This window comes from Amblyomma maculatum, chromosome 3 (assembly GCF_055883805.1).
Source record: "Amblyomma maculatum isolate TAMU_Amacu chromosome 3, ASM5588380v1, whole genome shotgun sequence".
Taxonomy (NCBI): domain Eukaryota; kingdom Metazoa; phylum Arthropoda; class Arachnida; order Ixodida; family Ixodidae; genus Amblyomma; species Amblyomma maculatum.
The window spans coordinates 202,082,228-202,097,590 of NC_139346.1; the positions used below are offsets into that span (position 1 = coordinate 202,082,228).

Sequence of the window (15,363 nt, forward strand, 5' to 3'; positions counted from 1 at the left end):
TCTTCGACTGATCATCTTCCTCTGTACCCATTGAAATAAATATACGGCGCTAAAAGCCTCCCTTTATGCGCCGCTCAGCTTCTATTATTGGTGATCGGATCGATCTTGGCATGAGGCCGATTTTAAGGTAATGGATTGGGTCCCCTTTATTTTAACAGTGATTGCTTTGCTCTTCTGGGGACTGTCGGGGTCAGACATTCAAGTAGCCTCGCAAAGTCTCTGGATCCATATGAAGGCAGCAAGTTAAGGAAACCCAAGGCCAGAGCTTGTGCCGGTTGTTTCATTCATGTCCCTCGCAATGGTCGCGCTTTTTCCGCATTCTAGCGTGCGTAAGCGTGACTCGTTTTCTCTTCTTCGCTTTGCCCTGGCCACCTTGCCTTCGGACGGCCGTTTCTCGCCAGTCTCGTCGCTGGCTTTGCCAGCTTTTGCCTGCGAGGTGCTCGATGCTACCGGCGCGGACGTGACTCAGGAGTCGGGAGGACCGATCCCGACGACACGCTTCGTTTGGCGTTCCGCCGAGCGCGTACAATTTGGCATCCGCGCTCGTTGTTTTTCCCTCTCTCTTCTCGTAAAAGGGAGGCGATGGGTGGGAACGTTTTCTAGTCATAGGCGAATTCCTCACGCCTGTCTTGGCATCTCCGAACATTGTAGTCTCGCCTCTCTCTTCATCCCCCTGCTGTACGAGTCATGATGGCGCGCCGCTTGGGTGAATGAGAAACTCCGTCGAGGAAGTCTTGACGATGTTGAGAAAAAAGTGTGAGAGGAGCTTTTCGGAGGGGCGTCGCCGCACCGGCGTTCGCTTGGGAATGCAGAGACAGAAATAAGCGAGCGTTACGTAAGCTGTTCAGCTTTCTTCGGTTTCTTATGTGATCTTGACAGCTTCCATGGGAGGCCATGACTAGTCTTAGCATACGGAGTGAAACTGGAATACTCCAAGCGGTTGAGGTTCTCTGTATGAATTTCTTTCTGCATGCGTGCACACATGCATACCCTGGCAAACTAGGGGTGGTGTTCTTGGCGCTGAGCGGCAATCTAAGCAACGATGAAAAAAAAAAAAAAATAAAGCCACAAGAACATTTACGAGCCGAAGAATTTCCAACGAGTGAAATAACGACAGTGATGCAGCGTTCGAGTCTTCTTAAATGTGTACCACACGACACCGCAGTGCAGTTGCCGGCAGAAATTTTACGGGATGCATACCGATGTTCGGAAAGAAATTAACTGCAGTGTTTCTTGGCGACCCAATATCCCGATAGTGAGCATGCGCGTCTCCTCGTACTTACAAGCACCTCAGGTTTCCGGGGCTGCACCGAAATAGCTTTATTTTCCCCATCCGCCTGCGCGTACCGCACATTTTTTACTACCGATAGTAAACAGACCATTAACTGGCAGTCCCCATTACTCAACTTCACTATACCCGTGCGCTTCTCTGGCAATCTCAGAAAATTGGAGGGGGGACACTTAAGCTCCGCTTTTAAGTATATGATGCGTTAAAATAGGCTACCAAAGCCCAATTTTAACAATTTCGTATAAACGTATCTGCATGGCCGGGTAAGGTGTCTGAGTCGGAATGCAAGTGTCCTGTCCTGGCAGGCTGATTCTGATATCACCCTCTCATATGAAAGGTGAGGCCCGAGGTGGCTAATGTCAGACAACCCTACGACCAGTCAGTACTCGGTCATGCCAACCGCCAGCTACATGCCTACCAGCACTATTCTCGTGAATTAATAAGAATGTCAGACGGAAGTGTTCGCATTTCATCTTACGGACTTTGCATACATACGTCCTATGTGAAGTTAATGCAGCTAGCGACCGGTCGAGAATAAATAAGACTTGTATAAGGAGTGACGCGAAGGTCTACGACCTTCTGGCGCCAAGTAATCGACTTCCTTTCCCCGTAAAAGCGAAAAAGAAAAGAGATAATAAAGCATTGCGCGAACGCTTGCAAAGACAGGGACCGGAGGTTGTAGAGGGTATACATGTGCTCAGTAAATCCGAAAGAGAAACGGACACAGAACATTCCTGGAACCTTGTTTTTGACGCAAGAGCTCTATGCTTTCTCGGTGGGCCGATTGAACTCTTTAGCGCAAAAAAAAAAGAGAAGAAAAAGAAAACACCCCAAGGTGCATGTCAACCGCGAACCTGATTCTGACGGCGCGGGAGAGAAAAAAAAAAAAGGCATGAATGTGAGGAAAATTAAATATATAACTGGGGAAAAGGCATTGCAGGTGCCGCAGGGTGTTGCGCGCGGTATGTATGCTTTACCGCTATGGCGCCGCGCGCACGGCGAAGCCGTGACTCATTTTCTTCGGCGTGTGGTCTCGCGGTATCTCGCGTGACGGGCGTGGTCCGCTAGTTGAATAATAACCGAGGCTTTTGCTTGTATTTTTGGTTCTCTGCTGAGTGCGTCATGTCATCTATTTTTTACATGGGTGTTCATACAACCATGCTGCGCACAAATGTTGGTAGCGCACGTCATCGTGCGCATCTGCGATGTATAAACAAATGGTGCCGCAGTTCCTGTATACATTGACATGCATCACGCACTTCCACGCGCCATCATTGTCTTGAACTGGATGACAACAGTCGTCACTAGAAAGAGAGAGAGAGTGACTTTATTCAAGAACGCAGATTAAGCTTTCAATATATTTGCGCCTGGCTGAACAAGGCAAGCTGGTCTTCTATCTGTGCCGACGACAACCAGGCACTCCAGGCGTGAGGTGAAGGGAAGAGTATACTGTAGGGACTGGACTGGGCGAAAGGGTAGAAGAGGCATTGTTCTATAGATTGGCATACAGAGTAGGACAGTTGGAAAAGGAGGGGTCAGAACGAAGACAGAAATTGAATTGCCGGGAGGTTATAATATGATTGTTTGTTTCAATCGTGCGAAGTATATGTGCTTGAGCAACGTTGAGATGTCGATGGGGGCTGGGTATGTGTCTATATGACGTTTTTAGCCGGCCGTAGTGTTCCTTAATTGTTAGTTTATAGGCCAGCGTCTCGTCCTACGTTGGAGGACTTGACCACGGGACCACAGGCGCGCGGATGGGAATACCGCGGACTCCCTGATGAGTCAGCTCATTTCCTGTGATCCCTGCAAGGATAGCTACCCACCGCATAGGTTCGGTTTTTGGATTTATCGTCCCAAAGCGACTCAAGCTATGAGGGACGCTGTAGTGAAAGGCTCCGGAAATTTCGACCACTTGGGGTTATTTAACGTGTACTGACATCGCACAGCACACGGGCGCCTAGCTTTCGCCTCGATCGAAAAGCGGCCGCCGTGGCCTGGAATCGATCCATCGTCCTTGGACACAGTAGTTGAGCGCCCTAACCACTGAGCCACCCCGGCGGGCTAACCACCGTACAGCTACTGACGATGGAGCCAAGGAGTGTAGGGCGCATGGTCTAGTTCTGCTTCCAGGTCAGAAGAAAGTAGCCGGTGTTGCAGCAAATTGCGTCAGTGTAAATTGCGTATACGAAGAAGTGCGAGGAAGCTCAGTGAAGGAAATGGTAGCATGAATGATAGGCACAGTCTGTATAGTAGCGATGAGGGGAGGGTTGCTGTATACGGGCTGCATGTATAAAGGAAGCGTCTGCCTGTGAAGGGTTGAAGACCACATACCGCCGAACCTGTGTTCAATATGGTGGCATTTGTATACGGTCTGTATGGATAAGGAGGATTGGGGTGGGCTGCGTGCGCTTTCCTGCGACCATTATTTAGGGACTATATATGACGGGGTAGAAAGGCAACTTGACGAGAAGGGGTGGAGAAGATTCTATATATACAGTAATTACGCCATTTCTCATGTTCGACATCGATCTCTTTTTGTCGGGAAATATATGAAGTTTTTTTTTTTTTTTTTCTCCTAATGAACCAAATGCACCAAAATAGGAAGGGAGAAAAACGCGGGAACCGTGGCGTTATTCAAGCCGTTATGCTTTACAAGTACGCTAGTAACAAAGCCACCATGTACTCAAAAATTATGTAAATAATTTGATCGATACGAAGATGTAAACTTTGGATTTGGCTCTTTTCGATGTGAAATTGTAAATATGCCCCAGTTTCATGTCGATATGTTTACATCTCCAGTAATAATCCGAGTCATATTTATAAAAATAATGCTTTAAGTGATTTTATGCGAAACAAAGCTGAAAAGAGCGCAGATGTGATGGTAATTTTTTTTTTTCTTCTTATATGCTCCCACGTCAGTAGCAGAGGTGTAAACTAGCTAGAGCATATTAGAGTGGAAGTTTATTTCATTTCAAAATAGCGTCCTAAATTGGTGGCTTGTGTGCAGACAGTACTGAAAATGGCAGGACAGCTGCTTGTCCGGTCGTTTCCGATCTGAGTCGGTCACTTCCTCCGAGGAACAGATTTAGGAAGCTAATACCAAGTAGCCCAACCAAACATTTTGAAGGCCAGTGTAACAGGGGCACATTCTCTGTTCCTCAGTGACAGGGCTAATGATTCCTTCGATATCACCGCCTTCTGGGGTCGGGTATTCCATCGACGTATTCATATATGGTGCAGTCGATCGTAATTGGACGAGCTGGAAAACTACAAATGAAACTGTGCTCGAATCAATGTAAGCTATAGGCTCACTCTGACATAAGAAGGCTCCTACAGATGAATCTGGCTCATGTTTTTTTCCATCTTACATAAGAGTCGCGAGCGGGTTTTTTTAAACGTTAGGGGAACTTCGATGTAGCAGTATTTTTCAAGGAAACATAGATGGACTGACTTTTTATTGCAGCAAAATTTTATTTAGCTTCGGTTTCTGGATTTGGTTCACTTCGAAAAAATAAAAAAAAAAACCTTATATACCATAGCGATTATATTTCATTTCACTCCGTCCTCATTCTTATAGCCCTAGTGGCTAAAGTGGCGTAGTTTCTTCGCCGTCTCTGCGTTATGTGCGGCGGATGGTGAAACCGGAATAGAATCAGAAGAAATATCTGTAAATTATGCAGGCGTCGACCTTCTTTTTAGCAGAAGGCCACCTTTCAGCCCCAGGTTAGGCCAGTGCCGCCGGCATTCGCAGAAACCCTCGTTCGTTTCTGTTTCTTTTCTCGCTTAACAGAGTAGGTTGCTGATAACGGGAGAAAGGAAAAAAAAAAAGAAAATTTATTGTCTTTTTTTTTTTTTCGGGTTAGGGGGGGGGGGGGGGGTGCTGTCCGAATCGAGGAAAGTCTTTCAATACAAATGACCCTAATGAAACGACATCGCCAGTTTGTACAAACCTGAAGATCGAATCAAGCGAGTTCGTACCAACGAGACATTTGTCACTACAAGGACTTCTGCTATAGCCCACACTAAACCGCGCTTAGTTGTCGTGTAGACGCATCCGCATGATGCGCGGTAGAGTTCGTCACGCTCGGTCAGGTTGATGTTAGCGAAACAACATGAGTATACGTACGCAGGGCCACACACTCTGCTACACCTGGCCGATCCGATCGGAGTGGGTTGGTTAGGGAACATTAAGCGGGTTTCGGCGGTGACCGGCAAGCTGGCCGATCGCTTTCTCGGCTCGCTGGTCGCGAGATCGTCGCCACCCACGGCCGTGCGTCAAGGTTACGCGTGACCAAGCATTCGCATTGCGTGTAACAGACTGTGCCACTCGCCTCTGCACTGGGATGCGGCGCCGACCGAACACAAAGGCCTCCGTCGCGGCAGGGGTCTCCGAAATGGCGCACTAAGTACCCATTGTCTGTCACTTATGAAGCGTGCGGCAAAGCGTGCAGCCTTCGCTGCTATACGCCGCTGTGCGGTGCCCGCTGTGTTCATGCGTGCTCACGCTCGGGTTAGGCCACCGGCGTGGAATTTCGCCTCGCCTCCGTGATTCGTTTCAATCACGCAGTTGAAGCGGGCGTGCTTTGTTGTGTCGTTGATTGATACGATGTGGAGAGAGAAAAGGGAGGGAAAAGGCGCGAGAAAGTAGAGAATTTTCCTGAGAGCATTATCTGTGTACGCTCGTTTTAATTAAACAAAAAGAACAGAGAAAGGAAACACAGAGAAAGAAAGCATAACAGCCTCGCCAACGTACACGAGAGATTTGATTGAGGAACCCGCGAAACGTTTCGCAAATTTCGTTGCTTAAACTTCAGATATGTAGTACTCAAATACCTATTAACCTATTAGCCAGAAAACCCATCGTCGGTGTCAGCGTCGGCGTTGCGAGCGCCAAATCACGGGCAGGTGGTAGCTGGCAGCTTTTATGGCCGGGCACTGGTTTCTGAATGATTTCTGTAACTTAACGATAGGCATTTTTTTTTTTGAAGCGAAAGCCTCATTATGTCATGTAAAGCCAAGGACACAGTGCCGGGCACAAACCACAATTGCGCATGTTCCCCATATTCTTCTTCCCTTCTTCTGTCTTCTTCTTGGCGTCTTGCGAAACTTCTTCCTTCATTTGACCATCTTATTCTTCTGTAAATAAATAGCTTTATCACGTGTAACCATTAGTAATGAAGCTTTCACTTACGAGCTAGGTTTAGTCAAAGCTAAATCATCCGCATTTCTTTCACCTTGCCGGCTGGTCGAAAGTCCGGGCTCTGAAAAAAAAAAAAAAAAAAAAAAAAAAAAAAAAAAAAAAAGGCATGCACGGCAGACAGACACTAAAGTCGTAGCTGAATTTAGGCATTTCAATCATGCCGAATGCACGTGAAGTTCATTCCAGCGACGCTTTGGCACGTGTACACTACATGCAGTCAATCATCGAGCGGCGAAGCTCGCTCCATGACCAACAGCGACTAGATCAGGGACTTGGTACTTCGAAAGGCCGAAACAGATTAAAAAAAAATAATAATAAAAAGTGAAGTAAACGCTCTTTCGGGTGCAAAAAAAAAATAAAAGTGTTAATTTTATCTTGGGTTCACCTCTGCAGAGTATTTATTGCTCATTTTCTCGTTTTTTTAGGGCTCGAACTTGTATGTAGCGCTCTTTTCAGAACAAAAAGAGAGCTTTAAAACCTTTCGAAAGAAAGCCTCTCGCCCCTCTCTCGTTCACTGCGCTCCGGTACAGTGAAATGCCTTCGCTTCGCGTCTCGTCTAAGGTCACATATTAATTGCGCTTAAAACATCTCTCTCAGAAGCCGTTGCCCTCAGCACTGCCGGCTCCTTCGTAGATACCTTTCGTTCGCTGTGCATGCTGAACCGCGCTCGAGGCTTACAATTACGGCAAGTATGTGTAACTGCACTGCTAGGCAGCCTCGCGGCCGACGGCCTTGTCTTGAGGCGTCCGCTAGCAGCGGTCACGGATTCGCTGAGCATCGCGGTCACCGAGTCAGTCCTGGAGACGAGATAAGCGCCCCCCTTCTCGCATCCCCATCTTGCTCGCGGGGCATCGGGCTATGCTGCGGGAAACAGACTATAAGACATTATGTAGGAAAGCGCCCCATATGCAGTAAGACGGTTTGGAGGAGAGGCAAATGCCGCATTATCTATAGACTACGAGCAGCCTAATGCCCGCGCTCACGAACCGCGGGAATCTCGAGTGCATGTGTTCGCATATTTTCCCCAACCCACCGGGAACGCGGGCATAGCCAATTCGCATGGTATTAAGCCGTGCTCGCATTGCCGGTTTCAGGCTGGATGGCGCCTCATATCACCTTTCTTTATTTTACCCCCCTCCTTTACGTGCTTATGGAGATTATCAAGGCGCTTTAAGAGGCTTTTTAGAATTTAATAATATTTACCGGTTTTGCGTGCCGTTGGCTGCGGCGTATATGGCAATATAGCTACAATGAGGCAAGATGCGGGATAGCGCGGGTACACGGATACTACAGCTTATCCAGCGTGGATTTATATGAAATTCGGTCGCTTTACCGGTGTTTGGCATCTACACATGTATATGCTGAAGTGAGCAGTAAACGCGCGAGCTTATATAGCTGTGAGGATATATAAAGTAAATGTCACCGCACCCAGCAAGTGACCTTTGTGTAGCTCTTGAGTTTTAGACGTTGTTGTTGTTAAATGGCGACAGCCGACGTGATTATAGTTTGTCTTGGCAGTTCTGTGTGTATACCCTTCGTTGCGTGCCCGGTATATACGTTCTCTGCCTCGGAACGGGCGTTTCGTTTTGTCTTCGTGGCATATATTGTGAGTCCTGTGCATGATCACGTGTTTAAAAGTACGCTCTACATATGGCTAGGTGCGTGAACTCAGAGAAATGCATGGTTCCGTTAGTGCGGCTCTGACTGAAGAGTATAAGGTGAGTCAACTTTACGCCTTCCGTGGTTAACGAATGCAGTAATCTTTTCGTATAGTATATACGTAGCCGTCGGGGTTTGAGATCTAGCTTGTTGCTTCATACATCTCTTCTCGTCCAAAATTTATATGCTTTCCGCATACCTTTACTTTCGCATTCTTGCGGGAGGATCGATTTTGGAAGCTGTGTATGCAGGAGAGGAAAGTGTCACAGCAAGGTGAAGAGAGAAGAGACGTGCTCCGTCGAGCATGTGTGATAAGTATGCGAATAAAATAGCGTACAGATTGTTCGAGCATGCTTTCGCGAACCTTTCACGTCTGTGCATCATATTTTCTTTTTTTTTTTCTTGCGAGAAACATAATTCGTACTTCAAAAAATGCGCTTTATTGGAATAAATACAAGCAACCACGCATGACAGGAGTCTTTCGGAGTCAATAACAATAGTTTTATGTGTCACACAAATTGCGGCACAGTAGAACGAGAGTGCGCAGTACGGCGCCGGCGGAGTTCAGCCTCGTTCCATTCAGTCTTGGCCAAGCCCCATTACTTTCCCATTAGCGTTCTTAATTGCTGCCTGCTATTCGGTGACCGGCTGCTTTCTTTCTTTTTTGTTTTTCATGGTTCTGACAAAATACGCTGCTCGCTAAGCTGTTCCCTCTTTTCTTTATTAGACGACTATTTGCTGTACTCTGTGGTCGACAGTTAATGACGCCACGCAGCGTCAGCTGCGCAACTGACGTCTGCAGCACATAACAAGCAGTCCTCTTTCGCGGAACGTCGTTAGCTTCGGGTAGTCGCTACAGGGGGGCACCGCAGGCGAGTGACTCTGGTCCAAAAGCAAGCGAAGACAAATCGCTGATAAACTTGTGCTCATTTATGGACGGCTTGCTCGTGCGCCCGTGTACGGAGCTGCACTGCGGATGCGAGCATTGTTTGTGGTGCTGTCGGCGCGTCCTCTTCCTTTCGTCGAAGGGCGCACCGTCCTACTTTCTCCGCGCAGTCATCTCGTGTCAGCGGGCCACATGCCCTGGTATGATGACCCTCGCGTCCCGCGGAGACATCGCTCGGTGAAGGGTCTCTCCTTCATTCGGTTGCGCTTGCTTGTGTGCGTATATATTTAGCCGTCAAATCGGCCGTGCCTGGCTGTCCAGAGGAGGGCGTATCTGACGGCTAACGCGCGGCAAGGGTCGTCTTGACGTCTTATTACTCCGCGCTTTTTACGCGCCTTCACGTTAGCTGCACAGCTTCCCAGTGTGGCTAACCATGCAAGACTATATACGGTAGTGGAGAGAATGGCAAGCGTCCCATCTTCTCAGTGATGTGAAGATGAAAGCGACGTCAGCCTCCGAATATAGAAACACTCTAAGCACGTGTGCACTTCCCGACCCGCCTCCTCCAGTCGCGAGATCCTCAAAGTATAGGTGAGACTGTGAAAGGATATTAGAGGTGATCGGATGTCTGAGAAAGCTTGGAACGAATGAAAGGCAGTTGGGATGGAGAGTGGGAGGGTAATGTACGCAGCATAAGCACCTACTGCGAATCTCGCGTACAGCCGCGGCCAGTGAATACTTATTATGCCCGTCACTTTTTTTCTCCTTCTCCCGATGACGTCCCTTTTGTTTCATTCCGCTTCGCGCGCACAGTTCGCGCAATTTCCAACCGGCCCCGAAACGATAATATTTCGGCGGCGGCCTGCTCGGCGAAACAAGAGCTCAGCCGTATATATATATGCGTTCTTCTCCGCAGGAGTCTGTACCGTAGCCAGTGCATGATTGTTTGTGTGTATAGGCACTTCTGGCGCACGCGTTTATTGTTTCGTTCTGTGCGTGGCGAAACGATGGCTTCACGCGCCGGTGCTCGAGACAACGAGGTGGTGCTGCCGCTGCTGCGCGTTTTGCCGCCCCGCACCGCTGCTCCCGTTGCTGGCAACGGTGGCGGTGCTTAGCTCGCTTTGCAATACGCTGTCGGTCTCTTCCTCCTGTGCGTGTAACGCACTTGCACGTACCACCACTGTGCCGCCGCGCCTGGCGCGGCCCCCTTGTCTTATCGGGTGCAGACTTTTTCCACGCCTTCGCCGCTTGGAAGAGGATGCCGCTCTCGCCGTATTGTTTTTTCTTCTTTTGTTTCTTTTCTCTTGTTCAGCTCTCGAAGAGTATACGGGTAGGAGAAAGAGGAGGTCGTAGTGGGAGGCGAATGCGACGCGGCCATTTCGAACGCCCCTGCGCTTCCCACTCGATTTCCTTGTGAGCAGCAGTCGCGTTCCATGCTGGGACCCCGAGTGGCAGAGCGAAGGTCTGGTGTGCGCGGTGTAGCGTTGAGAGCACCGTCAACGGAGCGAGAGGCGCGCGTTCCTACTGCTTTTCACGCTGGCCGGTCATGGTGATGGCCGGCAGGCACTCCTCGCCGAATCAGACTGGCCGGCCGCTGCTGCCAGTCCGACCCTAGGAGTCCTCTCTTCTACTTCTCTCTTGGGGCGTTTAATGTGGCGGCCGTGTTTACGGTACGGCCGCGTGTTCCTTTGTGAGTGCGCGCCCGTGTGTTCGTCTATATGAGGCCCGGACGAGCGGGGAGACCTGGATGATGGCGGCCTCATGGGAGTGTGTGTGTGTCCGTTTGGGAGTGGTGTTTCCTTTTCAGTCGACGTCTGCGCAGTCATCAGTGGTGTGCTGTTGCACGCGACGTGTGTATTTTCGTGACGTACTCTTTCCGGCGTGACGTGCGGGCTCTCTGCTCTGCCACTCGGTGCTTTTGTTTCTCCTTTCGTCGCATCGTGTGTAGGGTGTGCGGGCGGTGTTGCCTTCTTTCGTGGGCAGAGTCGTGGCTGCGGACGGAACCTTTCGACCCTGCGGAACATCCGTGCGGGCATCTGCGTGTTACTGAGTATGTGCGATAGTGAAGGTGGCTTGTTGTCGTTGTCGGCCATCTTCCCCTGCCCCGAATTCGGACCGACATAAGATGTTCGACGTGAAAGCTTATTAGGACGAGGAAGGCCTCTTGCTCTGTGGGTGGGCTGCATACGACGGAGGATAAAAGGAGAAACTGCTGGCTTTTTTCTTTTGGTAGTGTTCGCATCTGGAGGAAGCTTCATCACCGAGAACCGAAATACGTGTGGCTCTAGTTGTACTGCAGGCAGTCAAGAAGAAAAAGTCTGATATTCCTCCCCTGCTATTTTTGAAGCCGAGAAATGGTTAGCGGCCGTAATGGTCACCGGCCAATGGTGTGTGCATGGAACTGAAGATTTGGGTTCAACACTCCGCATTCAGCAGCGGCACTCTGGGGTATAGTAAAGAAGCTTCCTCCTGGCATTCTTTATAACCCAATTATGAGCGCACGCGTGCGTGTTCCTTGTCTTGCGAAGGAAGCATGTTATGCGACTGACACCTTTGCTGGTTCGTTTTGAGCAGCCATAGTTTTTCCCGCCTTTATTTCTCGTATTTTATGTCGATGGATATACATTAGCAGACTGGCCGACGCCGTCATTCTCCACTTCTCAGCGTTTTTGACTCAAGGCATCTCGCACTGAGGCCAACGGGAAGAGTGGAATAGGAGTGCTGCTGTCTGCCTGTGGGCCGCACGCAGTTCTTTGCCCACGTACCTCTACTGCTGCAGAGCAGCCCGAGCAAACAGCGCATGAATTGGGAAACAGTGATCGCCTGTTCGACGAACCGATCAGTATATGGTCGATAATCGACGGAATGTCGATTGTCTGATGCATTTCCGATGACGCCACGGTGCTTCCATCGACGGAACCGTGCTCCGAAGACTGCTTTGTGCCCGCCCTGAGCTCGACGTGGTGGAGGGCGAAACATGTACATGGCACGGAACTCGGACTGGGTGGGCTTGGACGACGCGCCGCCACCGGACTCGAATGCCGCGCCGACATGGCGCGAGAACATGACTGCTGCCATGTGCACCATTCCCCTGCCCAGTTTTCCCTTCTCGTACGTAAGTACAGCGCAAGGCGTGCTTTTGTTCAAACTTTGCTTCACCTCACCCCGAAAAAACAACAACGCGTGTTTTGTCGGGAGTGGCTGGCGGTTAACAAAAAGCCCGCGCAGTAGAGTATGCGGTCCGTACTTTTCACTTTATGCCCACGCTGCATTGACATGGTTGCCGAGCGTTAAACCAGCTTTAGCAAGAAAGCAGTGTGGTGCCGTTCGTGTCACGCTGTATACTTTTCTCCTCTTGACTGCCTCGTATATTTACAGCCCCTCTTTTATTATAAGTGTACAGTACAGACTGGAACAACTTTTATCTTCGTGCTGTACAAGCTCCATCAGTCTATAGCGAGACGCTTACATTTCCCTTTTTTTTTTTAATTGTACCGATGTATGCACTGTCTGACCAGTTCATCAAGTTCTAAGATTGAGAAACGGCTCCTTCAGACTAGAAGCAAGGGATGCACCAGACTTAAACGCCTCGTAATTTTCTGGGCAAGCCCCTTTTTACCACGCCTCGCGCTGGAGGATAGGCGTGCCACAAGGTAGCAGCATGAAACAGTCGCTAAATGCTCCGAAACACCCCGCGAGGTTATCCCACCGTCCGCATTTATTTATTCAAGCAAGTGGGCACCGCGCACGTCATGCAGCCCGTATAGAGCTCGGGCAGAAGGGAGGCGGATGGGAGCGCTCGGCAATCAGCATAAAGAGGCCGTGAATCTTCCGCGCGAACTGTCGAGTACGTTACCATCCTGAACGTTCATCTTTGAATGGAGTTCCGTTGAGCTCGGCCAGAACCGCATGCTTAGCTCACTCACTTACGCTGAAGTGGGCGAATAATAAAACAAAAAAAGCCGCATGTGGCCTGCCGCGAACTAAGCTGCCTGTATCCGCTTCGTTTCAAGTATATGCGCTGCACGACTCGCTGGCGTAGCCCATGAGTTTTCGCGTATTGGGTTGCTATATGCGGCCTTCTGAAAGTTGATGGAAGCCGCCCCATTATCCCCTGCGTTAGCAGCGGCGGAAGAAGGAGATTCGTCGTTATTTTCTTCGCGTACGCGGCTGCTTCGGCAGCGCTGCACACAATTAACGAGCGAGGCGGCGTGTAGCGCGGTCCGGCAAATTGCGTCACTCGGAGGAGGAAGCGAAGAAGCCTATGCAGCAACCGGCTAAGTACAGTTCCGTCGTGCGGGCAAAGGTACGGTGCGCGTGAGCTGCCGGCCAGTTTTAAATTTCTGCCGCACAACTTCCCCCATACCCCCCGGTGGCGGACACCGTCAGAAAATAGCGGAGCAATAAGCGTTGCATGTGCAGCCGCGGGGCAGCATTCGAGTCACGACTCTCTATGGCGGGCTGAGCGTTCTCAACGAGGATGTAAGCTCTTTCACCCTTTCTCTCGCTCTATTCATTTCCACGTTCCTCTGGGTACAGTAATTGCTGCGATTCCATTATTTCGACGCAGCTCTGCGCGCGGGTCGTTGCTTAACGTAGAAGGGCGCGCAGAGCTCTGTCGCTGATATACTTGGTATCAGGGAAAAAAAAATAAAAAATAAAAAAAATATATAGTGGGAGATTCATGTCGAAAGTAGCGTGTATACTATAACGACGGATGTGAACAGCTGTCTATATGCCATATATAGTTCTGCATCGTTAACCGGGATCGTTAGCAGGCTGGCCGGCGGCATAATCGCCGTCCCAGCCGGAATTTCTCCCTTACGTATCGTTGCTTGTGTGGGAACAGCTTTAGCGCTAACCGTTCCCGAGTTATAGTAATTGTCAGCTTGGTAAGAATAGCGATCCTGGTTGTTTTTGCTAGGCTTTCTTTGCACGTAAGGTCGGTTAGTGATCAGTTAGCCTGCTTGGATTAAGTTTCCTAGCTGGTTTTCTTTTTTCCTTCTAGGAAGAAATACCGCACTACTTTTTCAGACAATAACACCCAACGACATGACAGCGCGGGCGCTGTTCATGACTAGTTTTGACGTATAGTATCGGTCTTGTGAACCTCGCCATCCGAGTTACTATGGCTACATTTATGAGTGCCGATTGAGAGTTCTATGCCGCTTGTTGCGCTCTGTTCAAAAGATAAGTTATCAGCTACGAAGGCGCAGAGTGATCTGTGCGAACGAGAATATATGGAAAGGGTGAAACATTCAAATGGCACGATGGTATCACTGACCCACTGAATTAAGCCTCACTTGCTGAGACGAGCATGTGAGCCACCAGTTAGTCTTTCGATATACTCGAGATGATTTCATACATCGTCAGGTCTTGGGCAAGATGGAGGCTTGTATTGCGTATCCGCATTTCAGCGTAGCTGTTATGGAAAAATTACATGAAAAGGTGTCTTGGTTGGAGGTTGTTGTATTGCGATTGCACCCTAACGCGACTGGTGATGTCACCCATGGCATCGCGATGAAAGCCTACCCAGGTGTTTATTTTATTTATTTTTTTATTGTGCGAAAGGACTAATTCGGAGGGTCAGAGCATATCAAAATTGTGCGACGCTTGTGGGCCATCACTTTTGCTGCTTAAACTGTTTAGTGAGGTCACAGCCACGTGGCCTTGCGCGAGTAATTTTCCAATGCGAGACGGCCGATGGGGTGTTCTTCAAGTTCGCCAGCCAACAGAGAGAGTGATGGAGTCTATGACTGGCCAGTGACCATAATCTCTTGCAGTCCATTATTCGTTAAAAAAAAAAACAAAACAAAAAAAAACGCTCGGGTTCGAACCCTGGAATTTAGCCACCGAGTCAACGTACCGAGTGCTTTCGGTCGTTATAACCAGGTTTACTGCGTTGCTAACACAAAAAGAGCCAATTTTATAGTCTTTTGAGCAGAAACTTCCAACTCTTGGTATATTCGTTGACTTTTCAAACGCATTTGATCGCATCAACAACAAAATAATGTTAGCTAAACTCCGCGGACGGTTTATTATATATAACGATACAATTTAGGTTCTCGATCACAACAAATAAAAATAAACAATGACTTATTAGAAGTCAAGCACGTCGTTTCTGGTGTCCCGCTAGGTAGTATCTTGGAGCCATTGCTGTTACTTCTTCACGTCAGTGACGTTGTCTGTATCAATAATCTATTACCTTTTGTCATTTACTCTGACGACAGCAGTTTATTTTTTAGAGTTGCCCAATTATTACTGTGTTAAAAATGTGTTTTCGGTCACACTAAACGAGTGCAGCGTAGCACTAACTAGTAGCTCGTG

At 49.0% G+C, this 15,363-nt stretch overlaps 1 protein-coding gene across 3 annotated transcripts in view; it reads left to right on the forward strand.

The window, feature by feature from the left end:
• LOC146197448 (death-associated protein kinase dapk-1-like) overlaps positions 1-15,363 on the forward strand; it is a 154,679-nt gene that overhangs the window by 86,744 nt on the left and 52,572 nt on the right. The window contains exon 1 of one of the 3 annotated variants that reach the window (XM_084599275.1): positions 11,643-12,151. The exons of the other annotated variants lie outside the window; for them this stretch is intronic. Within the exon in view, the coding sequence (XP_084455401.1) occupies positions 12,014-12,151 (138 nt within the window). The 5' untranslated portion in view covers positions 11,643-12,013. Of the gene's footprint in view, positions 1-11,642; positions 12,152-15,363 lie in introns of those variants that run through there. 3 annotated transcript variants of the gene reach the window in all.